Below are 26325 nucleotides of genomic sequence, written 5' to 3'. Positions count from 1 at the left end.
ACAATCACATTTGAATCTTACCTGTGCGTAACTGTCCTTGCACTGAAACAAGAGAAGGACAAAACGACATCCAAACAAAAAGAGATGCAATGAAAGATGGGGGCATCCACATTCGAAGCAAAATAAAATCACCTAAAGCTTCAGAAGTCAGCATATGAAATAGTAAATATGGTGTATTTACTATTTTATAATTCTCTGGTAAATGCAGGGAAATTAACACTAGCCAGCAAATTGCCCATTTGCTTGTTTATGGCTGGTGAGTTTGTCTCTTATGTAACTTCCAAATATTATTTAGAGCTGAATCTATTTTCATAATCACACTAGAGACGTGACAGTAATTGGGGACTTTGTGTCAGGAAAGCATCAAAAACTGTTGTGTTTGAGAGCAAAATGTTAATTTCTTTCTCCTGCTTTGCATGAAATAGAAGAGAGTTCTGCATAAAGGTCTGAACAATAAAAGACGAGAAGTAGAAAACAAGTTGCTGAGAATTAAAAAGGCAGCTAGGCGGAGGATCATAAACTGAAGAAAGGAAGGGAGAACAGACAAAATCTTGAACAAGGGAAAGACATTTCAAGATAGAAATGAACGCAGGAAAATGCGAAGCAAAGGACATCATGATCACTTGAAGAAGAAAGGGGGTCAGAAAGGAGGAGAAATGGAAGAAAGCACAAATGAGGGGATGAATAATGTATGGAAGCTAAAACCGCAATAATGCCTCAGCTAAAGCCAAACCAGAAGCCACAGCAGGAACCAAATCCAGATCTCAGGTGTCGGGTATGAAGCATCTGATCAAAACAAACTTACCTCTGAGGTTGAGAACATGTGAGACTCGGTGCGGTAGATCCCGATGGGGATCTCAGCGCTGGATGAACAAAGCTTCTGGAAGAGTCTCCCGTAAGTCCTGATCCACAGGTCCTCTTCTGTGATCTTCATCTGAGGATGAGAGTCAAGAAGACACTGTCACACAATCATTTATTGAAACTTACAAAGCAGTTGGTTTACTGCATGAACATTCCTACTTACAGCACACAGATACCCAGAGCCAGGCGTGGTGTCCAGACCGAGAAGTAGCCTCGCAATTGCGATCATATAGTCTTTGACAAATGACTGTCGAAGCAATACAAATGTGTCACACATGAAAATATCAATCAATATCAGACATGGCAAAGAGAAGCCCATTGCATCTGCAAGTCATCTGTTTTACTCATTATTTGTAATGGGTCTTTGGAAACTGTTAATGCTATTCATGACATAAAACTTGTTCAATAACATTATACAAACCTTTCAGCTTAGCTCTAACTTGCTTTGAGGCATGCAGCACGAAAACCTACTATTCATGACATCCTCACTTAAAATGTGTGGCTGACATCTAGCCACATTTATCTTGATGTTCAACCCCAAAAGTCAGCCTCTGGTTTTCCCACCTGGTAAAGCAGCGTATCCAACATGCTGATACTGAACACCCTGCCTGCAGCAAACGGCAGCCGGAACATGAAGGCCAAGTTGGAGCCCTTATCACGCTCTATCTGAAGATGGAAACACAAAAAATATAAAAAGAGATACAAGGAAACAGAGTGAACAGATATTAAAATCTCACTTTCTCCTAGATGTCTGATGAACTTTTGCTCTTTTCTCTTCATCTCCAAGACGACATGTGTGAGAAAAGAAGAAAAAGCCTGTCGGTTTTCAGCTCTAAAAACTAACAAGTTGGTAGAGAGACAAGTTTTTTGAAAAGCACTGTGAAGGTGAAAGCTGTCACTGTGGGTAGGAGAAAACACGATTCAGAGAAGAGAAAGCAAGAATCAAGATTCTACTAAAACTCATGAACTTTGGTAAAAGGCTTTATCAGCTCCTTCTGGGTGGTTTTTGTAAGTTTTCTTCCTTCAATGCTCATAAAAGTTACTTCAAATTCTGAAGTAAAAATCACACAAAGACACATGAAAAAGCATCAAGACTGTATGAAACAAGTACCTGATTTGAGGAAGGTGAAATAACTGAATTATTGTTCTGTTCATTTACATATATATTTAGGTTTGAATTTTCTGACATATTTACCATTGCATTAATGGTTACTGTTGAGAGCAACTGACGGGAATAAACAACTAGTCCCATAATTTCCAATTCTGGTCTCTCTGAGAGTGACTGAAATTCTGTGATCCAGAGACAGACAGGAACAAGTCTTAACATGGCTCACCTTCTCCAGTTTGGAGAGAGCGAGTGAGTAGCAGTCCTTCGCTCTGAACTGCATGAACCTCATGTTGGACGGGTGTGTGAGCTCAGTGATGATGCTGAGACTTGGGAACAACCTGAGGGAGACAAGGAGAGAGGGATGTTAGCGGAGAGATGTAATGCTTAGCACTGAGGGGAGGACCCAGCGTGGCAGTGATAAATGCCTTTAATTTTGGCTTGTTAAATAAAAGAGTAGCTTCAGATTTCTGGCTACTGTAGCTCGTCCTTGAAATAAACTCATTCAGCATTCTGGCAAACTCTGCAAAACAAGCATTCACTCTCCAGCTGACTGAGAACAAATAAAGGAGTTGAGTATGTTTCGTACACAGTGAGTCGTTCTCTCTGGGTTACCTGAACATTGTCTGGACGTTGACGATGGTCTTGGCGTCTGCCATGTAGTCCTCCTCAGCGCTCATGGTGCTCTCCTTGTCTACGACCACCAGGTTGTCAGCGTAGATTATACCACACTGGAGCAGGTTGTCCAAGCTGGTCCATTCACAAATGCAAGGCATGCCATGTTAGAATATATCATTACAATATCAATCTGTATATGTATTTCATCAATTACTCTTATTATTAGAGTATACTTAATAAAATGCCAATTAAATTAGACTAGCATTGGTAAGGTTAGTGGTATTTCTCATTTACATAAATACAACAAACTGTGAAACACAAATATTTCCATGTTTGCAGACAGGTGTAAAACAATTAAGACAGTAAATACTTACTTGTGTATCCTAAGACACATCAAAGCAAAATTTATCATTTATGTTTGAAGGAAATTATTTGCTGTCAAACTCCAGTATAGATGTACTGGGATTATCTTTGCCATTTTCAGCCAGTCAGAAAATCAATATAATGGAGGCTAAATTCAAAAGCACGTCACCAATAGCTGACGCATAATGGTGCGCATGATTCATGTATTAAGAAATATAAACAGAAACTTCCAACACCCTCTATGTATAATGTCGTATGACATATGATGCTAGTGTTGTTGTAATAAAGCTGCATTGCTGGAAGCTGCATATAAAGGTGCCTCTGAGATGAACACGATTAACTAATCAAATGAAAAGGTTATTATTTTCATACTTATCGATGGTGCCAGCCATGAAGTAAACCATTGGAAAGCAGCAAATGGCCTCTAAGAAGTGGTTGTCTGGCCTGCAGAAAACAGGAAACATCACAAATTAGCAATCCCACACTAATTATCTTTGAAAAGCCACAGTGACGCATCATAACATCACTGCTGTTAATTTCTGAATAAGGGTGAGGCATGCACGATTTAATCCTGCACAAGAGGGAAATACAAATACAACATGTCTAATCCTGCAAACGCAATAGAAGGATTAAGCTGGTTGCTTTGTAAACCCCTGGTGGTGTCACTTGGCCTGTGTACTTTTTTGTTTTGACAACCACAGAGACTTGGCCGAAGTTAATGAAACCCGCAGTGATTGAGAAGAAAAGGTGGATTGCGGCAACACACGCAAATGTATACATAACCTCACCCACAAATGGTTTTCTTATGTTGAGAGAATAACTGTTTAAGAATAATGCAAAAATCTTTTCCTTTCCTTTCTTTTCTTCTTTTCTCAGCTAACCCCCAATTCCACCTGTTATGACCCCATCTCTACTGAAAGCAAATTGTAAGCATTTTCAAGCCCACATGTGCCCACAAACAAATGCAACTACACACTAACAACAAAAAGATCCAATCCTTTACAGCTCTTGAACCCTAATTCAACTTTCTGCATGGACAACTGTTTTTTATTAATGATGTAAAACAGTGAGTTTTTCTTTATCTTGAGGCGAAGTTGACTCATATACTTCAAGCTTTAATTAACAAGTCACTGCAGGCAATTCTTGCACTCCGAATATGTGCTCATATTAAAGTTCATGGAGATATTGCACACCATCTTTGTTTTGTTATATTAAGTTTTGAAGTCATTATAAAAATACTGGGAGTTTCACATCACTGACAAAGCGTGAACTAACAAAAACAGGGTTGAAAAGGACGGCTGTAAGTCTTACTGGTAGTCCAGCAGCAGCACTATGGGGTTGAGCTCCTTCCTTGGCCGATAGTAAGCGCGCAGAGGGACGATGAAGTTGTAGAGGCCGTTTCCTGCCGTCTCCGCAGACACTATAATCAGCTTATTCTTGAAGCCATACGCCTTGGCATCCTCAAAGCTGCTATGTGTGCAGCCCTGGATGGAGCAAGGAAGCCAGTCAGGTTTTAGTTATGCTCTTAGGAGACACATCACAAAACATTTTTTTTTTTTTTTTCAAAAAACAGTTTTAATTAAAAACGGGTGGAGAAAAGGTTTAGTTCTTCACCTTGTCGAGACGGAGGCAGCAGAATGGAGCTTTCTGTGGTAGGAGGTGGCAAAGAGTTGGAGAACTGCCGATGTAGGGTGAGTTGGGAGGGTAGCCCTTCACAAAACTGATGGAAAAGAAACAAGAAATGCATCTGAGGATACAAACTTATCAAACTTGTGTCTGAAGTTAAAACCTTAACTGATACATTGTGCTGATATTGGCTTTTTATTATGTTTACCAGTACTGCTCTGAACTGGGATTTTCTACCCTCTACACAATTACTTAAAAACAGGCTGCTAAATCTGGTTCTTTTCACATTTGCTCCAGACGAGCCCACGCACAAAGTAGGCTCTGCAGACTTTAATTAAAATATGTAGCGATACACAATGGTAGAAATGTTTCCACCTCATGCAGAATGATCGTCAAAAATTGCTGCTAAATCATTCTTTATTATTCTCATCATTATTTCCTGATATGAAATATTACCATGAATGACAATGTTCCTGCTTCCAGCTTCATTTCTGCAGCTGCTCAAATGACCAGCCTGAAGGACTCCGTGCAGCTCAATAAATCAACATCTACAATGTTTTTGTAACCCATTTTGTTTTAATCATGTCTCGTTTTGTTTTGCAACAGGTCTGTAAATTTGGTTCTGTGTCCCCTGATTTGTAACGCCAGCTGCAATTACGCTAATCAGTTTCACGGTGCCCTCTAGATTGTCAATAACAGAGATTCTGACTTTGTTATAAGATGCATCCGCAGCTTCATCACCACATGGTGGCACTGTGGGACCTTAAGCTACTTGCTGTGTTTCCTGCAGACAATGCAGTACCCTTCATCTCCCCAGCAATTGAGCTTGACAACTGTTAAAGAAGAAAAACTCCTTTTGTGTCATGGGGCATAGTAATAGAGGCCCAGAGGTTAAGAAGACTATGTTATGTCCAACATTATGAGAGCAACTGAAGTCTGGGTGCACCTGTTGTTCATTCATATGGGCTGAGGTGCAGATTCTATCCATCTAGCAGCAGCATAAAATAGCAGCAATTTACTAAGTCCTCCTGCACTGGACTTAGTAAATTGCCGCTATTTCATGCTGCTGCTAAATTTACTATTTTTTTCACTTTATACCACTTGTCACTTTATTCAGTCTTATTGTGTACTTTCTTTTCAGTTTTATGCTGCTCACGGTTGGATTGCATTCTGTGTACTTAGTAACTAGTTTATTTATTACTTTACCATTATTTATTACTTTTGTATTCCTTTCTCACTTTGTTTTACAACTGTTGCAAGACAATTTCCCTCGGGATAAATAAAGTCTTCTTGAATCTTGAATCTTGAATATATCATGCATATCTCCATAGAGGAGTAGAAGATCAAAGCTGCTGAGATGAACTGATTCCTCTGACATGCTGAACTGTTATCATGATGACTCATCCGTCTGGACGACTGATAGATGAGGGCCTCGGACACACAACATGATCTCCAGTCAAGAGGAAAAGTGCTGACCTTCGTGTCACAGCATACACATCTATCACTGCCATGTACGCACCTTACTGCATTATGACATACAGATTACACGCCTATTACAAACCCATCCATCTCGTTCTACAACCACTGAGACATGACGTAAAGGAGGACAGGGTAGATCAATCACGTATAGAATGTAAGACGGTGGCACAATGAGGACATTTCTCTTCTTTACTGCTGCATGACGATACATACTGTACACTACAAACGCACCAGTTGTGTCAGTTACTTACTCTGACCCCACAGATCCCTCCTCATCTGACTGGGTGGTCTCGTCCTCTGATTGGTCGCTGAGGAGGTCGCAGGGCAGAATAGCAGAGGAGTCGGCAATCTCGAGGACAGGGGCGATGCTTGGCCTGCGGCTCCCAGCGCCGTTCTCCGTCGGCAAGGTCAGCTTGCTGGTTTCCTCAGGAGGATCGGGATTCTGGAGATCTATGGCTACAGTGCCTGAAAATCATATCAGTTTACTCTATGAGCCGCATTCTGTGGGGCTATTTTAGAATAGCATGCACAGCACTTATACTCTAACAGTGGTAAGGCCATGACCATTTCATCTCAGAAAACCCTGTGGTCCTGGAAAACCGTCATTCATATCGGACGCACAGTAATAAGGTCCGTGTGTAGCTGGCTCAGCATCTTAGCCACAATCAATCCCACCAGCCTCTTTAGCTCAGCTCAGTTTGACCTTGAGGAGAAAATGCATTGCTTTCTGAAGCTACCACAAATGACATGCAAACAGTATTGATGTTTCTTCTGAGTTAATAAATATGTCATCCATATTATCTGTAATAATATGATATGTGATATGATGTGTGATATATGCACAATGAATATATCAGACACATCAGAAACATGATACTTGTACGGTACATATATCAGCTAATATGCAAAACTCTGATCTTTATTAAAAAAAGAAATACAAGTACTAACATTAATGAATATCACTGTCTTGTACAGTGTATAACATACTATTAAGACTGAAATTCAAAATTATTTTCATCATTGACTAATCTGCTGATTACGATTTATGATTAACTGACAAATCGTTTAGTCTATAAAATGTCAGAAAAATTCTGAAAAATGCTCATCATCAGTTTGCATCTTTTGTCCAACTAATATTCCAGAACTCAAATACTCTTTAATTAATACAATAAATAACAAAGAACAGCAGCAAATCCTGACTTTTAGAAGCTTGAGCCAAGAAATTTTAGAAATTTTTGCTCGAATAAAAGTCTAATGGATTAATAAACTGCTGTTGCAAAATTACATATTATCAGTTGTAAAAACTGTACTCCACTGAATTACAGGACTAGTAAACAAGTAAGTGAAGTGATGCATCATGCACAAACTTACCAAATGAAGTAGCCTGATCAACTTTTACAGATCAAAGAAAAAGCACAACACAATAATGTCAGCCAAGAAAGCAAAAAAGGCACATAAGAAAAAAATCATGCATCAGTCAGCGAAAGCATCACCAAGGCAGCCACCAGAAATGTTCAGTACAGAACATCAAAGCATCCATTTTCTCTTGTTACATGGAAGCCAGACATTTTGGCTTACTCACTTTCTATTCTCTACCAAATTTTCTACTGTCAAAGTGATTTTTTTTTTTTCAGGCTCTCAGTCTCACCCATGCTGGCAATGATGCTGTGCACGGGCAGCCTTGAGGGGGCGTCGTAGAGGCCTGAGACGGGCAGACCCTTGTTGTGCTTCTCCTCCTGTTTGAAGATGAAGGCTGAGTTCTCCTCCTTGGTGATGTTGATGTAGTAGCAGGTGTCAGGGGCGGCCATGATGTGGCGAGGGCCAGGGTTCAGGAGGATGCTCTTGTTGTCCTCCCGCTTCACTCCGATCAAACACACACCATACCTGCCGAGAAAACGGACTTCAGCTCCAAAAGTTTTTCTTCGAAAGACATTAATAATTACTCTAATGAGACAACATACTGATATAGATTGTCAAGATTAAGCTAGTTGAAGTTTTACTAACTTCTTATGGGCATGGAAAGAAGCGTAGGTGAAGCTCTTTCCATCATACTCTCCAAAAAACTTGCTGTCACACAAGCGGATGTGGTAGACCTCGTTTCCAGAGCAGCGTCCATATGTCCTCTGCCACTGCTCTGGTGATAACTGCCCCTCCCTGAAACAGCATAATAAATATAGTTATTAATAATAAAAAAGCTAATAGTTATTACTGTTCAGTTTGGTTGAAATGAGCTCAGGTCCATTTTCCTGCTTAGTTCTGTTTGTTTAGTATGGACCAAACAATCGCACCAAAACGGGTGCTTGGTCTGCTGTCAAGCAGAATCTGGTGCGTCTGTTTGTTATGTGAATAAACCAACTGCAGTATTTTTGTGATAGTACATGTGCACTACTAACATGATTTTGAAAGTTAAACTTATAATAAATCCATCTGTATACACCATGTCTATAGGCTGTTTATGCAAATCATTTGGTAACCACGGCAACACGTCAGTGCAGCTATGTTCCCCAATTAATAGGTAGAAAAGCTTTTAAAGCGGCTGTTCTTGGTTTGTACTTAGTGTACTTGTTCAGTTTATTTAATTCCTTATACTGCATGACAGCAATCCCACAGTATGAATCTCCAAATCATTACTATACACGATGCCTCCTTTTCATCCTGTTTGTAGCCGTTTTTAGACTGCAAATCAAACACGTTATGAATAATGACTGATAATGCTAATAATTAGGGCTGTGTAATATTGGAAAAACAAACATTGCAACATTTTGGTTTTCTGTGATATAAATTATTAAGAGAAAAAACACAGCAATTTTAAACCAGATAAGCTTAATAGAAGCTATGCACATAATGTCCTGATGTTAATATTTATCAAGTACTACACTCCCAAAGTGCAGCTTAAAGGCTTGGAAAACTAAAAAAACTAAAATCTAAGAACATTCGAGGGCTCAGTTTATTTGCAATGACTCATTTCAATTCACTGACGAATGCAGCTTTAAATCAAATGTGACTTTATTTGCAACTTCACAGCCTTCATTTCCCCACAGACTTAAAATCTGATCTTTCACGACCCTGTCCTACCCAGCCTCCTACATTGTTGTCCCGAGGTTACGAACTAAATGGGAAAGGCTGAGAGGTAATTTTATTTAGGCAATTCTTCTACTTTTCATCACTTTTAATCAATATAATGATGTCTAAATTAACACCTGCCATGAAGAAATCTAATCGAATTCCTGTCATCTTCACAGCCCCAAGCCAGTACAAGATCCCATAAAGGAAATTGAAATGCATGTCAACTCTCTCTTGTGGATAGCAGTGAAAATATATACGCTAGTTACCTTGCACATAATGTGAAAAATATGGTCAGATTTATTGCCTAACAAGAAGCAGGGTTATGTTTACTGACTTTAAAGTTACAAGTTTTTGCATTGGTGACAGTACAGTTGTCAGCTCTGCAGACAAAGAACAGGTACATTCTTTTTAACTGAAAGACCTCTGCTGCAGCCATCTGCCTCTCATATTAATCATGTGTGATTGAATCTGTCACTATGAATAATGACACAAAGGGATATCAAACATTAGCAGAGCACTCAAAGTTAAAAAGATTGAAGGTTTACTTAATAAAAACAGGTCTTAGAGGTTGAGCTGCTCTGGGAGTAAAATCTCAGCAGACAGAAACAGAGAACAGTGTTACGTTTGGATTAATAATGGAGGGGCGAGAGAAAGAAAAGGAGACTGAGGATGTCAAGTTCTCTTGCTACCGCTTAAAAAAACAGAAGTTAAATAAGGTCACTTGGTAGCTTGGCTGACATTTCAAGAAACCAATAAACTCCACTTAGACTCGACTGTGGACTGACTAACATCCTGAATAACCTTAAAGGAGTTCCACATTTTGGGAAATGTGCCTTGAGCTAGTTGAAAATATCAATACAAATGAAGCTGGAGGAAGGAGACTGTTAGCTTAGCTTAGCATAAAAACTGGAATGGGGGGAAACAGCCTGGCTCTGTTAGCTATGTCGCTTTACTATCATCAAGATAGTAGTTGCTTGTTTTAGGCAACTTTCTAATACGTGTTTAATCACCTCGAGAGTTCATGGCATGTACACTAATAGGCCCCAACATTTTAACCACTGACAGGTAAAATGAATAACATTGATCATCTCTTTACAATGCAGTGTCCTGCCAAGAAACATTGTATCCTGGCATTCTCCCACCCAAGAACTGCTGCAGACCAATTAACTCGCCTCACGGCAATGACACTCCCTGATGGCAGTGGCCTCCCTATCAGGACAATGCGCCTTGACTCACTACAATAACTGTTCAGGAATGGCCTAAGGAATGTGACAAAGTGCCCAAGGTGCAAAGTCCCCAGATCCCAATCCAATTAAGCATCTCTGGGACAAGCTAGACCAAGTCCAATCTATGGTGTGTGTCAAGTTCCAAGATTCATGTTTCCCAGCAGGAAGTTTTACTATAACGGGATGATAAATGTAATTCACCAAGTGGATTTAATGTTGTGGATGATCAGTATATGACTTTGGTAAGAAATAGTAGCATCTACTCACTGTCCTCTGGAGGTGTGAACCAGGAGTGTGACTAAGGTAGACGTGGCTGGACACACACAGTTCAGTGCCAACATGGCATATTTGAACTCCTCTTCACATACCACATGATCTGATCAAAATGGGAGAAAGTGCAAGAATACAGTAAATTAGATTTAGAAGGGTATGTGTCAGGAAACAAAGACAAGCCAACTTTGCTTACCTGCAAATTTAACATGGAATTTATTTTCTGGTTTGAGAATCTGGACGTAAAGAGGGCAATTTGGAGCAAAGTCTTTCGCAGCCCAAGCCCTCAAAATAGTCTGGTGATCCTGTGAGAAAAGAAATGGTTCAATTTAGGTGATGCAGCGGCTCATTTGTAAACGCAATCTGAATTTCAGACCTCAGTGAGTCAATGTGCTCTCAGTGCTCGATGGCATCTCTGATAGAACCCCAATACACCTCCAACTTTCTCTGCTAGTTTATACAGGAAGTGTGAAGAGGGAATAGCCTTGGAGTAATCTTTCTTATCGGGAGTGGTTATACTGGAAGTTTGCTGGAGACTGCTTCGACTGATTTCTGTTGAAGTGACTCACAGCAGCAGTTCGGTCGACCTCGTTCCTGCTGCTGAGGATGAAGCAGGCCTCGGCGTCATCCATCCTGAGGATTGATGGAGAGAAACAGATAGACATAAAGACAAAGAAGTTCACAGGTTGGTAACTCCGAGGAGGACATTCAACCAAACATAAAATGTATTCTTTAAGAGGACCAGGGCTTAAAGAAAAGCAAAGCAGGGATGAGTGCTAATGTCCTGTGACAATGGCTGAAAAGGTTTACAGCCGCATTGTAGCATGAAAACAATCAAGCGCTGTTTGATATAGTGCCCAGGGCTAGTGCCACATGAGGGGCAGAGATCATTCATTCATGACAGAAAACTCACATGTTCTGTGAACTTGAAGAGAACTACAATATGAAATGATTACAAGAACATCTTTGAGCACAGCAGGGCTGATGTGTCTCAGAGGCTCATTCGGCTGGGTGAATTTACCTATTACATATCAGTGCGTAAAATTGCCACAGCAATCTATTCACCTACACAGCTTCACTTCTGATCATTATGTTCCTGGAAGGAAAATCTGATTTCTAGTAGAGGACCAAAAAATAAACACAACATAGAAGAGGACATGGGACATTTATCATACAGTTACAACAAACAACCAAATAAAAAAAATGCATATTTTGATAACATACCACTAGAACTGTGGCCAAGATCAAGTGAAATTGAGAGGTGGCGTCAAGACTTTGAGTGCATTTATCGCACTTGGAACAAAGGAAAAATTCAACTTCACTCCTTTTTTTAAAAAATTCATGGTTTTGTTTACACACTCTATTGTACTAGTGAGACACTGATGGTGCAATATTTTGGAGGGACAGGACATGCATACTGCAATCTATCACAGTTTCTTATGCTGTCTACGTCTGGGCCTTTTGCAATGAGCAGATGATCAGTGTACTGTACTGTGAAATCCCATTACACTAATATGCAAGCAGAGGGCAGCCAAGTGGACTTGTAACTATCACATCCTCTAACTGCACTTCAAGGACTCTGATATGCTCACAGAGGATTTAAAACTTCACATTTGCATTCTTATCCAGTTCTTGAAAATGAATCAAATGTAGATTATGTGCTCAACTGAAACTCAAACCTTTACACTCAGATATCAATTTGAATTTGGGCAGTAACTCAGAGGCTTTCACTCACTTGGCCCTCATCAGGTCCTGGTCTTTGAGGGCAGACCCTTGAAGGTAGATGACTCTCTGGGACCACAGAGGAATTTGGAGGATCCGGCGAACCTGAATGTCTATCTCCGTCGGACACAGGATCACCACATAGTAGTCCTTCAGAACAAGAGATAGGAATGCTTTAAATAATCCTACAAGTTTTATATAGTGTAGACCCCCCCCCAAAAAAAAGTTGCCACCGAAAAAAGGTCACACACTCCAATATCTCGTTGGACCTCCCTTAGCTTTCATTACGGCATGCATTCGCTGTGGCATTCTTTTTAATAAGCTTCTGCAATGTCACAAGATTTATTTCCGTCAAGCGTTGCATTAATTTTTCACTAAGTTCTTGTATTGATGATGCAAGAGTCAGACCATTGTGCAAAGCCTTCTCCAGCACATCCCAAAGAGCCAATCCATGTGTGAAAATGATGCGTCATGCTCCCTGAACCACTCTTTCGCAATTTGAGCCTAATGAATCCTGGCATCGTCATCTTGGAATATGCCTGTGCGATCAGGAGGAAAAAATCCATTGATGGAATAACCTGGTCATTCATTATTTTCAGGTAGTCAGCTGACCTCATTCTTTGGGGACATAATGTTGCTGTACCTAGACCTGACCAACTGCAGCAACCCCAGATCATAGTACTGCCCCCACACTTGTACAATAGGCAGTAGGCATGATGGGTGCATCACTTCATCTGCCTCACTTCTTACCCTGATGTGCCCATCACTCTGGAACAGGGTAAATCTGGACTCATCAGACCACATGACCTTCTTCCATTGCTCCAGAGTCCAATCTTTAGGCTCCCTAGCAAATTGAAGCCTTTTTTCTGATTAGACTCACTGATTAGTGCTTTTCTTAAGGCTACACAGCTGTTCAGTCCAAATCCCTTGAGTTCCCTTTGAATTGTGCATGTGGAAATGCTCTTTCTTTCACTATTAAACACAGCCCTGACTTCTACTGTTGTTTTTCTATGATTTGATTTCATCAAACTGATCGCTGATCACGATCAAAAACTGACAGTACAGCATTATGTTAACTGCATATTTGACTTTCTGATAATCATACATCTATAACCCACTGTTATGTTTTGTTACCTGCAGTCTGGGATGAGCGTAGAACTCGTTGAGGAAGTCCATCAGCAGATCAATCTTCAGCGAGCTGACACACAACACAACATGCTTCTCTGTCTGTGCCCGGTGGCGGCTGTAGTTCCCTCCTAACTTCTGGCTCTCCATCCACAGGTATGCCAGTTCTTCAAACTGACACAGAGACATAAAAAACAACAAGATGTCAAACAAGAATGCAGAGACAGATTTGCTGTCTGGGCACAGATGGTGAGAGCACTGGAGTGAAAACTGCTGAGGTAGCATTTTGTAAGCAGCGGGAGTTCACTTCTGTTTTGCACCACATAGGCTCTACGGGGACAGTTCTGTGTATGCATCACAAAGTTTGAAGTGACAAAGTTAGTTGTTCCTAAATATTACAAACATATTCAATAGGTGAATAGTTGGTTTCATTAATGCAGCAAGTGTAAGTCTGCATTATCAGAATTTTGAGAGATTTGCAGACTCATCCTGCAGCCAAAAATCTCAGAAGAAAACATCTTGTTAGATTTTCATTTGCTACCTTGCCCTGCGATAGCTGCAGGAAAATTTTGCTTAATATTTGATGATAACCTCAGCACTAGATGCAGAAAATGAGCTGACTAACAGACTGGACTGAAAACAAAGTTTATAGAAGCGTGAATGCCGTTGATGACATTTTAGAGTTGGTTTACCTGCAGTGGAAGCACCACCAGGGCAACACAGATAAGAATGACCACCAGCAGCTGGGACGGCCAAATCTGTGGCGTGACGTCACCATAGCCCACAGTGGAAAAGGTGACGATGCAGAAGTAGAAGGAGTCAAACAGGGTCAGGTGCTTCCCGGCTCTCTCTAGATGCTGGATCCCACAAGCTCTGCAGAAATACAAGGAATTATATAACGACTTGATGGTGTTACATCAGCCGCGTCTCCTGCAGGTAATTCAAATTAAACATGTGAAGAGATACTTCATGAGGGTAATCTTGCTAGCCTGCTGGATTGATATCAAATCCAATTTGCCCAAAATTAAAGGGCACTGGATTCAATACAGCTTAGGATCCTGCTCAGCTGGTCAGTTAGAGGGACACTATTGAATGATCTGTCAGTTCCCCTTACTGCTTGAGTCAATTAATTTGGGTTCTTTCATTGATAAGTTGGCGATTTAATGAAACCCTGAGGCAGACGGGCATGAGGAGACTGGAGTGGACAGTAGATGCAGGGTAATGGCCAAGGCACAATTAGGCTGCCAAAGAGCTAAGCTTTAATCAGTGATAGCTCTGATCTAAAATAAATGGATGTAATACAAGTGGAAAACCATGAGACAAAGGGAATAAAGAAGGAGGGGTTGACAAGCAGTGATTATTTTAACACTTTTTCCCTGCTGTGTTTTCCTGTTCTTAGTCTTTCACTGACTGCTTGCATTTGGGGCATATGACCTGACATCCGACAAGTGTTTTTGCACGTTTCCCTCCTGCTCATCGATCACTTTGTTAAGAAAGTACTTCAAGATAACAAATGCCAGGGTGTTTAAAATTATGATTTGCTCTTGCCAGTATGGAGAGCAAACAGGCTTCCTAAAATTAGCAAACTCCAACTGTTTTGTTGCTTTTTCATGGTCTCTTTCAGTCAAATTTCACCTGTGCACCTTTGGCCTCCCTACTGTGTCAACAGCTCTTACAAGATATGTTTGCATAAATTCCTCCCATGAATGCCTCGTGTCCAACAAATAGCACACTACCAATTCTATGTGGAGAAGAGAAGATTTTTAAAAGGTTAATGTGGCACACAGTTCAGGGAACATATTCTGCCATAAGAGCCAGTAAAGAGGGCCTCACAGACTCAGTGGTCAGAGATGCAACAGAGGTTCACTTACCCAGTGAAAACCAGACACAGTAAGGTGCAGATGAGGATGAACACCTGGTTGAACATGGCAGAGTGGGTCCTCTGGATGGCACGATGGAAGTCATTCTAGACACATGCAAAGAGATTATTAGAAAGGCAGGTCTACTGACCCACTAAACTGTTTTCCAGTCTAGTTAACTGAATACCATATATATACAGTACCATATATATATTTTATATATATATATATATATATATATATATATATATATATATATATATATATATATATTTATATTTATATTTATATTATTTATTTATTTATTTATTTATTTATATATATATATATTTATATATATTTATATTATATATATTTATATTATATATATAATTGCTATTAGATCCTACAGCACATCCTCACTACGAGTTTCTGGGTAACAGCCAGAAATCGATAGATCATCCTGCTTGACAAGGAGCTTGTGTGCTGTCTTTTCTTTGCACCGTTTATATTTCTGTTGAATCTCTGCACTAACCTGCCAAGGGACAGATGCAAGCTAGTTTGAAGCTATAGTCTGGTTTGGCACATCAAATTATGACTCTTATGTTTGAGCTGTCAGTTCTCAATAAAAACTGTTTGGTAAAACCATTTTTTTAATACACACCATATTGGTGGAGACATTGTCTAAATACAAATCAAAACTGTGGCCAACTTCACATTCCTCTTCTCTCTAGTGTAACATTTCGGTATTGTGTTTTCTCCTACATAAGTATACTGTCCTAAAATGGAGGAGCTCACGACTCACTTTCAGCGGCACCTTGTTAACATGTTCTGCCTACCACCGCCTCCCCGCCACTGCCTCTCTGAGCTGTCACTGCTTTCTCTCCATGTGCTGGTCTGCTTGGCCACAGATACCACCATCTGCCCAACTACCGCTTTGGCATGAAGCTCTTACTCTGTCATGGCTTCATCTGAGAGCACACACACTACACCAGCTGGATATCATCTAATTGCTTTCAATTCCCTGTACCAGTCACTTTGCACCTATGGCAAATCCTGAACAATATTGATACGACAACAACAGCCTTGTGTGCAGCAGGCATCTTAATCCTATCTATGTTTCCATGTTGCACTGCAGTGTTCTGTCCTGTTTGGTTTATGATTGCACTATTGTTTTGCTTTGGCTTGCCTTGCTCTTTTATCAGCTCTTGCTGTTGTCTAAATACAAATATGATGCCTAAATTTCATTTACAGTATGAAACCTTAGTATGTACAGAATTGCTCCTTTATTTCAATATTAACAATTTTAGTATTGATCTGAGCTTATCAAGGCTCAAATGGAGTCTAGAAGTGATTCATTTTGGGTTGAGACAGAGCCCACAGACTTGTTCCTACAACATACAAAGCATACATTTGTTTGTGGTGCCGCTTTGTTTGTGTATGCAACCATTTTCATTAACAATAGGTTTCCAGTACATATCCAGTAGCATTTGCTTTATTAACTCCCAGCTATGGATGACCAAATCTGTTAAAATCAAATTAATGTGACATTCAATGGCCAAAAATGATATTAAAAATAAATGTAGGGATTAATTAATTTACTTAATGTACTAATAACTGAATTTTTAGAATGAGTGCAAGTAATAGCTTGACGTTTTTTATGTAACCATCCATACAAGAAACAGAATTTTGGGTCTGTTAAGTCCTACACTAAATGTAAACAGTGCGTAATCCTTTCTAATAGCCATGCTTGTTTAAGCAATTGGGAAAGAGTTTCCATCCTTAGGCCCTCTAAGTGTTGTGCTGATGTAAGTTCTGATAGGATGCTAATTAGCCAGCAGGCTAAATAATCAGAGTAGCCAGCATCACAGCTACACGTAACAATATCACATGAATTAATGTAACTTAAACCGAGACTTAATGACTGATACATTAGACAGTGCACAGTTCACAGAAACACCGCATCAGCTGAAAAAGAATTTGTTAAATTGAATTCTGTTCAGACTAAATTGTATAAAGCCATTCTGGCCTAACAGTCATATTCATAAGCTCACAGGATGGATAATGTACCTTCAAACTGCTGAGTGGGTTTCATGCACAACAGCTACAGTTTGTACAAGGCAATTAACAGATTATTGAAAATACTTACAATCATGTTTTCCAGGGCACCTTTGGCAAGCCAGCAGTTAAGAAATACTGGGACGAATATGTTTCTCAATGGTTCCCAGAAGATCTTAAGGAAGATGATTGAGAGAAAGGGTGAAATATAAATCATTAATGCACTTGGGAATTTTTATTGAAGGGAAAATGCTTAGTCTGCATTATTCTGAGACATTCAGCAATCCAAACCGACCACAAGTCTAAATGAAGATGCCTTTTGACTGACTGATGGACTGATTAAGATAATTACTCACAGTAATTATAAATGGCACTGTGTTGATCATCTCCAATATGAAGGATATCTGGAACATCTGCTCCCAAATGTTCCCCTAGAAAGGAAATAGATGGGACATTATTGAATAAACCATTGAAAGTTCTTCTGGAGGAAATCGGCTGTGAACAAAACAAAAACCATTCTGTGTCAGTGACAGAAAAACAACAGTTCTTTAGATTGTGTATGTCCGTGTTACAGCCTAATGGGCAAGATCAATAACATTAATAATGCATCTTTCTTTGGTATAATCAATTTCAGTATTTATTGGACATAATCACCAGAGCCCAGTGGTGCAGTCATTAAAATTGGGTCAAGAAACTGCTCATTCAAAATATGTTCTTGTTTGTGGGGACCATTAATAATGCTCGGCTACTCAGTTATTTAATACAGAAACTTAATTATCATTATAATAACCGTAACCCTTTGAAATTAAATTTCTTTTTTTTATAATTTATATACACATTTAAGGACTGAATTTAATAAATTACTAATCGTTGCATTTTCTGCTGCTGCTTTTAGACATGCATTATGTAAATTAAGTTTAATAATATCTGTGCCTTATTACATGCTGAATTATGTACTCAAAAAGGCCTTGGCAGTAGGAAAGCTTAACTATTTCTACACAAGATAAGAAAAATATGTTTAAACTAATAGATGTAGACTAGTAATGTGTAGGCTTTAACTTCAAAAAGCCAGAATACACTATATACTATATACAACATACTGAATACTATTGGCATATAAAGAGAGCAGCAGAGTTTTCATGGCATAGTTCAGTTGTGGATTCTCTTCATGATGGAGCCATTAAAAAGCTTACCAAAAAAAAAAAGCCTGAAAGGCACTTAACGAGGCTACATTTCACAAACAACTGAATTTAATACAATCTGGGATGTTGGTCCTCATAAGATTAACACAAAGTCCCCAAACAACCTTCTGAGGGAATAAACAATATATGGCTGTACATAAAAGGATCAACAAATGCACAAAGAGTGCCACCACAGGGGAAGGAGCAACATCTTTAAGAGACACAACCAGTTTTCATAGCACTAAAGCTAAAACAAATAATTCTGAGCAAACATTAATCTTGTTGAGACTGGCAGTACCTTGAGGAGCCTGGTGCGATGCAACAAACTTGATATTTAGGTGTTAATATAGCAGGTGCTATCGGCTGTCATATCCCCAAATCCCAGTGTAATTAGCCTACAAATTGGGTGAGCCTTTCTTTGATGACTTCCAGTTGAAATAAGGCAAGTAACCAGAAAACAGAAACACACAGTGTTTTCAACATGCCGTCCACCTCATTTACATACTGTATGTTGCTGTATAACGGCCAAAAATCCCTCGGCTTATCCCTGCTCATTAGCAGTGAAGAAATCTAACGCAAAGACTCACCCTTTCAACCCGTAGGAGCTTGACTTATTTCCATAGAAGATATAGTGCGGATTTCTTTACTCACTGCTAATGGGTTGCTGTTAATTTACTGAATGTCTAGAGTTATGTTATTTGTCTACTGATCTTACCGCATGGTTTATATTGCACTTGTTAAACTTACTGATACGGCTCTATTTGAATTTGTATTCATTTGTGAATGTTATGTTTGTATGGAGAAGACAATGGGTAGACAAGCAGCCATTGGTAACTAATGGGAATCGAACAAAGGCTACTCGCGTAATCCTCCCTTTAAATGAAGTCGTGGGCTGGGGGAGAACATGCTGGCAGTGCTTGACCGTAACAGCTGTAAGACATCTGCATGGTTAAAATAGAGAAACAAAACTCTGTAGACCCGTTCCTTACCTTGTAGCTGAGATATGTGATAAGCATGGTCTCCAAGAAACTGATTAAGGCCACTGTCACCTGGAGCACAAGGAGAAAGGGAGATATATGAAGCCAGCAAATGCAAACTCATCTCTTCTGGCTGCTCAGAACAACTGCACTCTGCAATGCTTTTATCTAATAAATGGCTGAAAGGGTATTTGGGATGAATCGTGCATTGAGATTCAGTTCATGCAGTGGAATTTGATTTATGTGCACTTCCATTGGAGTGTTATTACTCTCACCTGTATTGCCCATACAGGATCCTTTCTGTTAACCCAGAAAATCACCTCCCTGTAAAATCCAGAATACAGTTTTTACTCACATTTAAGTGCATGTACATTAATACAAAACAAAGATAATAATGAACATGCTTCAGTTTGCAAGTAAATGCTTGAAACGTACCAATTGATATTTGTCGACTTTGTGGTATTAGTCCAACTGTTGTTCCGACAAGATGTACCATTACTGAAAAACGGTAACAAGGGAAACATAAGAAGAGTGTGAAGGTGTGTGAATGTGTGTGCATGAGAGGAAACATGCCCATTGGGAAGCATTTCCATTAGTTGGTAATGTTGCCATAAAAAACAAGCCTAAAGTGTCTCTAAAAGCTGCTGATAGTGAGCTCAAAGCAGACTATCTACAGCCTGCATATCTTTATGTATTTGTCACCCACAAAATGACCTATATCATATATTCAAGTTCATAGTTTTATTTTGGGTGTCTACTAGAAAATGTTTACATGTCTGTTGAAAGAACACTTTACTTTTTAGAGCTCTATTCATTATTTGTGCGGCTGTTCCATTTTAATGCCTGGGTCTGTTAACGACCCCCATTCCAAAAAGCCTTTTCTACTGTGATTGGTCAGTTGTGACTGTATAATTGTGACACCATACATCTATGGAAGCCCTAATGGCTCGTTTGATGGGACAGCTCCTGAATACTGGTGTTCGTAAATGCGTTCTTCTCTCATGATGTCTTTTATTATTTGTTGCCTTGTGCACATGGCAACTGGAAAATATTCCAGGAAAAATCTTCTGGCATATGGCAAGTCATCTGGTGGGCTTGGAATCAACAGTGTAGAAAGATGATAGATGGCATTAAAAGTAGGAGGATCGAGAAAAAAGAGCTGTATCTATGAAAACAGTTTCCACACAGTAACATCTTTTCTGAGGGAAAACACGTCACAGTACCTTTACTCAGTATCTAAGATGCTGCCAAATATAAACCCAAACAAAAAAGACAACAGCAAATCATAACAAAAAAAGAAATATCCAGAAAATATAGACATCTGGAATAGAGAATATCTGAAGATTTAATTGTGACTCTCACCATGAACCACCATTGCCGTCCCAGGGATTATCCAGGCTGACTCTCACTATGTAGAGGACGCAGGTGAGGATCTTCAGTGAGAAGTTGAACAGGCGGATTCTCAAGCCTGTGGACCAACAAAGACATATCATCTGGCTCAAAAACTAGTCTGGAAATAAGTTTGTTTTGATGTTTTGGTCATAGGCTTCATTTAAAATCTCTGCAACTTCAACCTGCAATTCATTCCCTTAATGTCTTGACCACCTCTGTGATTGTCTCCTCATTGGGAAGCTGAAACTGCTGAACACCAGTTGTTGCCCAAAATGACTTTTCGTGATAGGCCTAAAGAGACTTTATCTGTTGAAGCCCTGAAGCGTGACTGATGCAGTTCCATGCTGCTCTGGCTGCCTGTCAGAACTAATTTCCTCTCACGCATAACTTTCAAATCCTCCAAGAATAACATAAAATAACACCAGCACTTTGATGGGCTTCTAATGTGATGAAGGACCCAACAGCAGGATAAATAACTGGTGGGATTGCATAGAAATAGCCGAGAGGGATATTAATGTTTGTTACATTCATGCTTTCCTGTTTGGGTAAGCATAGGCATATGGTGATAAGAATACATGCACAACCTAACACCACCCAGAGTGCAAAACAGGAACTTGTCTGCAGGTATGCTTGCTAACCAGAGGGTGGTGCTAGTCGTATTCCCCATTTCTAATCAGCATCTGAAGCTACCTAATCACCCAAGACACAACCTCTTCACATTAAGCCAGCATCAATGTTAATATTATTTGAAAACTGACAAACAGTGTAGTGACGGAGTAGAGCACGAGACCCCTGCAGCCGAGTGTGGCATTTTCATTAGACTCTGTTTTTTTCTGTCAAATGTTGTTGTGGTGGCTTAGTGACAATGACAAGTCGAAGAAAAATAAAAAAACAGAGCCATGTCAGTGCCGTGGATCTGTCAACAACTTACATCTGACCAGAGAAACAGCGCTACCATAGTGTGCATTTCTACAGCGTGCTGCAAATGAATAGCTTCTAGACACAATGCACCAAACTGCACCAATGTCGCTTTCAGCAATGTGTTGGTGTTTTCCGTCTTATCTCATATTGAGAGAAACACTGCAGCCCTGCCTCGTCTCTCAGCAAATGAGCCATACTCTTTCAGTCCATGCTGGGCCACAAAAATACAGGGTTTTTCAGCGAGGCAGTCAATGTTATAATGAAACCCCAACTGAGACAGAAATTGGATATGCGTAATCATGGGCTGCTATTTCCTACGTAATGATTTTATATATTCATTTAGCTCTGAGCATTATTGGGAGTGGCAGGCCCATTTGCATTATGGGAAGAGAGGAGAATGGCATGACACTCCCTGTCGGCTATACTTACTTGACCTTTGGTTTTTGATGAAAAAAAGCTTCAGCCTCTCCTTGAAGGTGTTTTCGTTCACATAGAACTCCACCTGCACCCTGTGGGGAGCAGTAACATGATGTCAGTGTAAATGTTTATAGGTACACATGCACACAGCACCTCCTGTCAAAACAAATACACACAGAAATGACCAGAAAATATTTGACGAAACCCTGTAAATCTTTTCATGGAACAAAATATACAAGTGTGAGAAAAATCAGTGTATTTGCAGGGTCACAGTAAATTATGACAATTGTTGTGGTCCTACAGATTCAGATATGCAATCATGTTTGGACTCAGCCTGCAGGTGTCAAGATAATACCAGAGTTTCAGCACTGACACCAAGATGATATACCTTGGTTTGAGGAATATAAACATGTGGCTGAAAGTAGTCTCAGATATCGATTCCCATCCGAGTAAAGTTTGCTAAAATATACCATGACTGGCAATTTTGGGAAATTACTGAACCTCTCTTAAAACACAAAAGTATTTACTCATGAAGTTTTTTAATGGCATCTTCAGTAGCAGCAAATTGGCTGTGTAAGTACAACAGAGAGGCTGGGGGGCTAAGCAAGTAATGAGAGACAAACTAACAGTTAATTTTGCTGATTATAATAACAAAATGAAAACAAGAATTGCACCGTCCCTCTCCTTTAAAAGGAGACATTATGCTCATTTCAAGGTTTAAAACCCAAAAAATGCAACTGTTTTCTCATACTCTTGAGTGCAGCAGCCTTGTTTTAGCTCCTGTCTCTGTAGTGCCCCCCTCCCAGTCTGCTCTGATTAGTCAGTCCACACATGCCTTAGCCAGCCCCACAATTGCCGACCCGTGTCTCAGGTCTCCATTATGTTTTCAGCTTCCAGTTAGTTTCACTTCTACCATAAACATAGGCATAAATTGTGTTAAAAAAAGAAAAAAAGTGAGCTGCACAAGAACTTTGCCTACATAAGAGTGTAAAGTAACAAAAGTTTGGATTTGGAGAATAAAAAACAAGAGAATCTGAGCAAGCATTCAATATCAACTTTTGATCAAATTATAAATTTCAGTCCATACATAAAAGGTACTGAATTTAGTTTGCATCTTGCTAACTATTCTTCCCAATGGCATATCCTTATTAATTTCAGAAGGCTTTATGCAAAAGTTATACTAATTGTGTCATTGCCATAATTGTGTTTGGTAAATGTTTCCAGTAAAAAAAGACTATAAAAGCGTGAGCTTTGTGCAAATCCAGTAGAGGGAAAAAGCTACTTCCCTCCTGACTAATTCTGTTACCATCCATTTACCGCCCGTCATTATGCTCAGCTCCCCTTCACAATACAACAAAAACTGCCACAAATGCATATGAGATTGAATCTTGAAGTGAATCTCTGCTACTTTGATCAATAATGCTCCTCATTAAATAAATTAAGCCCTATGTTTTCATACACTGACTTTCCGGTAGTAGTGCACTTGCTGTGATGCATATGCACTCTGTAGAGTCATGACACATACTGAGTGTGAGTTAAGGTAAGGAGGTTTCAATTGCTCTACCTAGACAATAATCCACATTGATCATGGTGGGTTTATTAATTTATAGTTGCTCTTAATATCTAATTTACACATTTAGTACAAAACCACATAATCTGTCATATTGTTTGCCTTTTCTTGTTCACAGACTATTTTCTTCAGATAAATAAATGACCATCTGGTTTATATTGAGCACCAATAAAAAAACTTCCATTAATAATTGACACCCAACTCCTTATTAAAAAGATGGTACTTTAAATAAAAGAGCTATGTTTTCTCATTTATGATGCCAACAGTAACACTGTTAACAGAAGCCATTAACAGCTTAAGCAGAAATAATGGACCTTAACAGGCTTCAGTTCTTGACCAAAATGATCGCTTAAACACCAGTGATGATGTCGCTACTGCAGGTAGGTAAGATGAATGCTGGTATATTAATAGTCTCTGTAATGTAGAGGGCTTGTTGTCACTAATGACCATTGAGGAGAAGAAATAATGACCTCATGGTTCCAGAATGTACCCTTATAGCCTTCTACCATGTTTGACAAGATGAGTAAAGTAAAGGGTGCAAAAAGACATGGGAGGCAAGAGTAGGAAGGCAATTACTGCAGCCAAGTCCTGAGGGAGGTATGTATGTGTAGATAAAGAGTGTGGGTGGGAGAAAGAACAGGAGATATGCACCATCCTGAATATATTCCCCCCTCTCCCTCTTCCTGCTGTATCGCCATGGAGACAGCTTCCAAGGAAGGAAATGTTCACTCACGTGTCCGTGTTCCAGTACAATGAATTAGCCATAACTACACACATACGCACATACTATGTTATTTCCTTGTCTATAGGCACTTACCACACAATCCCATCCCACACAACTCCATCCAACCAGGTATTGTGACTACTCTATCACCTGACAAACAATGAAAGACTGCCATGAAGACGGATGGTGGTGAATCATGCGATCAATGACACAGCCGTAATCTAAGATCCATGTTTACCCAGCTTGTCTCCTGGTACCTGTAATTACACTTCACATTTGAAACGGAGCACACCCAAAGCTGAAATGTGACTCCAACATAAACTCAATTCTGATGATTCAATTCTTTATGTTATATTTTACATAAGAATGGCATTAGCATTTGCTTGATATCATGGCGATGAAAAAGCCTGTTTGTATAGGTGGGGGTGACAATCATTAATGTGAGAGTTTCCCTGCTCAGCTGAATGTAAGGTGAGACACCTGCAGTTCACATGGTAAATGTTTGAACAAAGACATTTTTTCAGTTGTGTTGGCTCTGTACTCCTTCACATTTTAGTTTAAATAAAACAAAGACTACTAGGTTTTGAGGCCGTATTTTAGAACCATATTCTATGAACCATGTGGTACAGCAATCTTAGCATTTTTAACCATGCTAGCAGCACGGCTCTAGGGGCTGCAATGTCTGTGTTGTTCCAGCGAAAAAGAGTAAATTCCTCCAAACACTTTTCACCTCTGCATTGATATACTTTAAGTGCATGTGGGCATTCACTCTTTTTGCTGGAATTTGATCTCTAGGTGGATTTGATTTCCTACACCACAAAGAGAAAGAAAATATGCAGTACTCACGTTGCCTTCGAATCATAAATGTCTCACACTACGCAAACTTAATAACTTTTTCTCTTGGCTCTGATTTTTAACTTCAAATGGACTCTGTGGAACATCTGTGTTGTGCTGGAAGCCAGTCAGTAGTTTATTTAAGCGGACTCCATTTCTAACCTTACATTAGTTGCTGTTGCTCTCCGTAATTGGAGCAGAGAGAAGCTCTGACATGGGCACTGGAGAATATGCTGTCCAGAAGCATTAAACAACTTCAGTTTTAATCAACCACAGGCTTGTATAGGAGAGGTTTTTTTTTTAGGCTTTAGCTTTTACATTAAAAGGAGTTAAATCATTTAATGTAAATCTGGCTGTCTCTGGGTCTACCATTTTTGGTCAAGACTGTAGTATCCCAACAGCCGTATGATGTATTGCTATTAAATGTCATGCTGACATCCATGAATCTTTAGGACGACTTCTCTAGCTAACAAAAATCCCATCAGCGTCAGTTGTTTTTTGTGTTAATTGCTAATTGGCAAATTAGCAAATAATATGTTAGCATGCTAAAACAAAAACAACATTGTCTACATGTTAAACAGTTAAACACGGGCATGTCCCATTGTCATTATTTGCAAGCTGATGTTAGCATTTGACTCAGAGCATTGCGGTGCCCAAATACAGCCTCACAGAGCTGCAGGTATGGCTGTACTCCTAGAATTTCAGGGGGTCATATTGCATATCATTAATAAAAGTCTACATCAATACAAGTCATTACAATAAGTCATCATGCATGTTAGTTTGCTAGCCTGATTTAATGAAAAAAAAACTTTAATGTTAGGTTCTAAAAATAACTTGCTTTAGTAGTTTGTAGATCATTGTCTGCACTTTAATTACATTGTCTCTTTAACACTGTGGTCCATTAGTATTTGACAGAGACAGAGTTTAAGTGTGTCTGTGTTGAGCCCTTACT

The 26325-nt window shown here is 39.5% G+C and overlaps 1 protein-coding gene across 17 annotated transcripts in view; it reads right to left on the bottom strand.

The window, feature by feature from the left end:
• Positions 1-26325, bottom strand: part of si:dkey-21e5.1 (potassium channel subfamily T member 1) — a 72081-nt gene that overhangs the window by 7907 nt on the left and 37849 nt on the right. For 9 of the 17 annotated variants that reach the window (XM_037099066.1, XM_037099060.1, XM_037099061.1 and 6 more), the window contains 27 exons: positions 22258-22337; positions 20878-20983; positions 19951-20013; positions 19791-19839; positions 19528-19587; positions 17714-17788; positions 17449-17532; positions 15333-15427; positions 14154-14334; positions 13471-13635; positions 12350-12486; positions 11184-11247; positions 10811-10919; positions 10612-10720; positions 8057-8206; positions 7701-7936; positions 7424-7444; positions 6304-6517; positions 4562-4667; positions 4259-4431; positions 3320-3391; positions 2582-2716; positions 2196-2307; positions 1426-1527; positions 1025-1108; positions 806-934; positions 22-42 (listed from right to left, as the gene is read on the bottom strand). In XM_037099066.1, coding sequence (XP_036954961.1) covers positions 22-42; positions 806-934; positions 1025-1108; positions 1426-1527; positions 2196-2307; positions 2582-2716; positions 3320-3391; positions 4259-4431; positions 4562-4667; positions 6304-6517; positions 7424-7444; positions 7701-7936; positions 8057-8206; positions 10612-10720; positions 10811-10919; positions 11184-11247; positions 12350-12486; positions 13471-13635; positions 14154-14334; positions 15333-15427; positions 17449-17532; positions 17714-17788; positions 19528-19587; positions 19791-19839; positions 19951-20013; positions 20878-20983; positions 22258-22337 — 2932 coding nt within the window. The remainder of the gene's footprint in view (positions 1-21; positions 43-805; positions 935-1024; positions 1109-1425; positions 1528-2195; positions 2308-2581; positions 2717-3319; positions 3392-4258; positions 4432-4561; positions 4668-6303; positions 6518-7423; positions 7445-7700; positions 7937-8056; positions 8207-10611; positions 10721-10810; positions 10920-11183; positions 11248-12349; positions 12487-13470; positions 13636-14153; positions 14335-15332; positions 15428-17448; positions 17533-17713; positions 17789-19527; positions 19588-19790; positions 19840-19950; positions 20014-20877; positions 20984-22257; positions 22338-26325) is intronic. The other 8 variants (XM_037099063.1, XM_037099069.1, XM_037099074.1 and 5 more) reach the window with 3 other exon arrangements.

Source organism: Acanthopagrus latus, chromosome 5 (genome assembly GCF_904848185.1).
Source record: "Acanthopagrus latus isolate v.2019 chromosome 5, fAcaLat1.1, whole genome shotgun sequence".
NCBI classification, from domain to species: domain Eukaryota; kingdom Metazoa; phylum Chordata; class Actinopteri; order Spariformes; family Sparidae; genus Acanthopagrus; species Acanthopagrus latus.
Note: the sequence above shows the minus strand (reverse complement) of the source record. Positions and strands in the feature narration are given on the sequence as shown.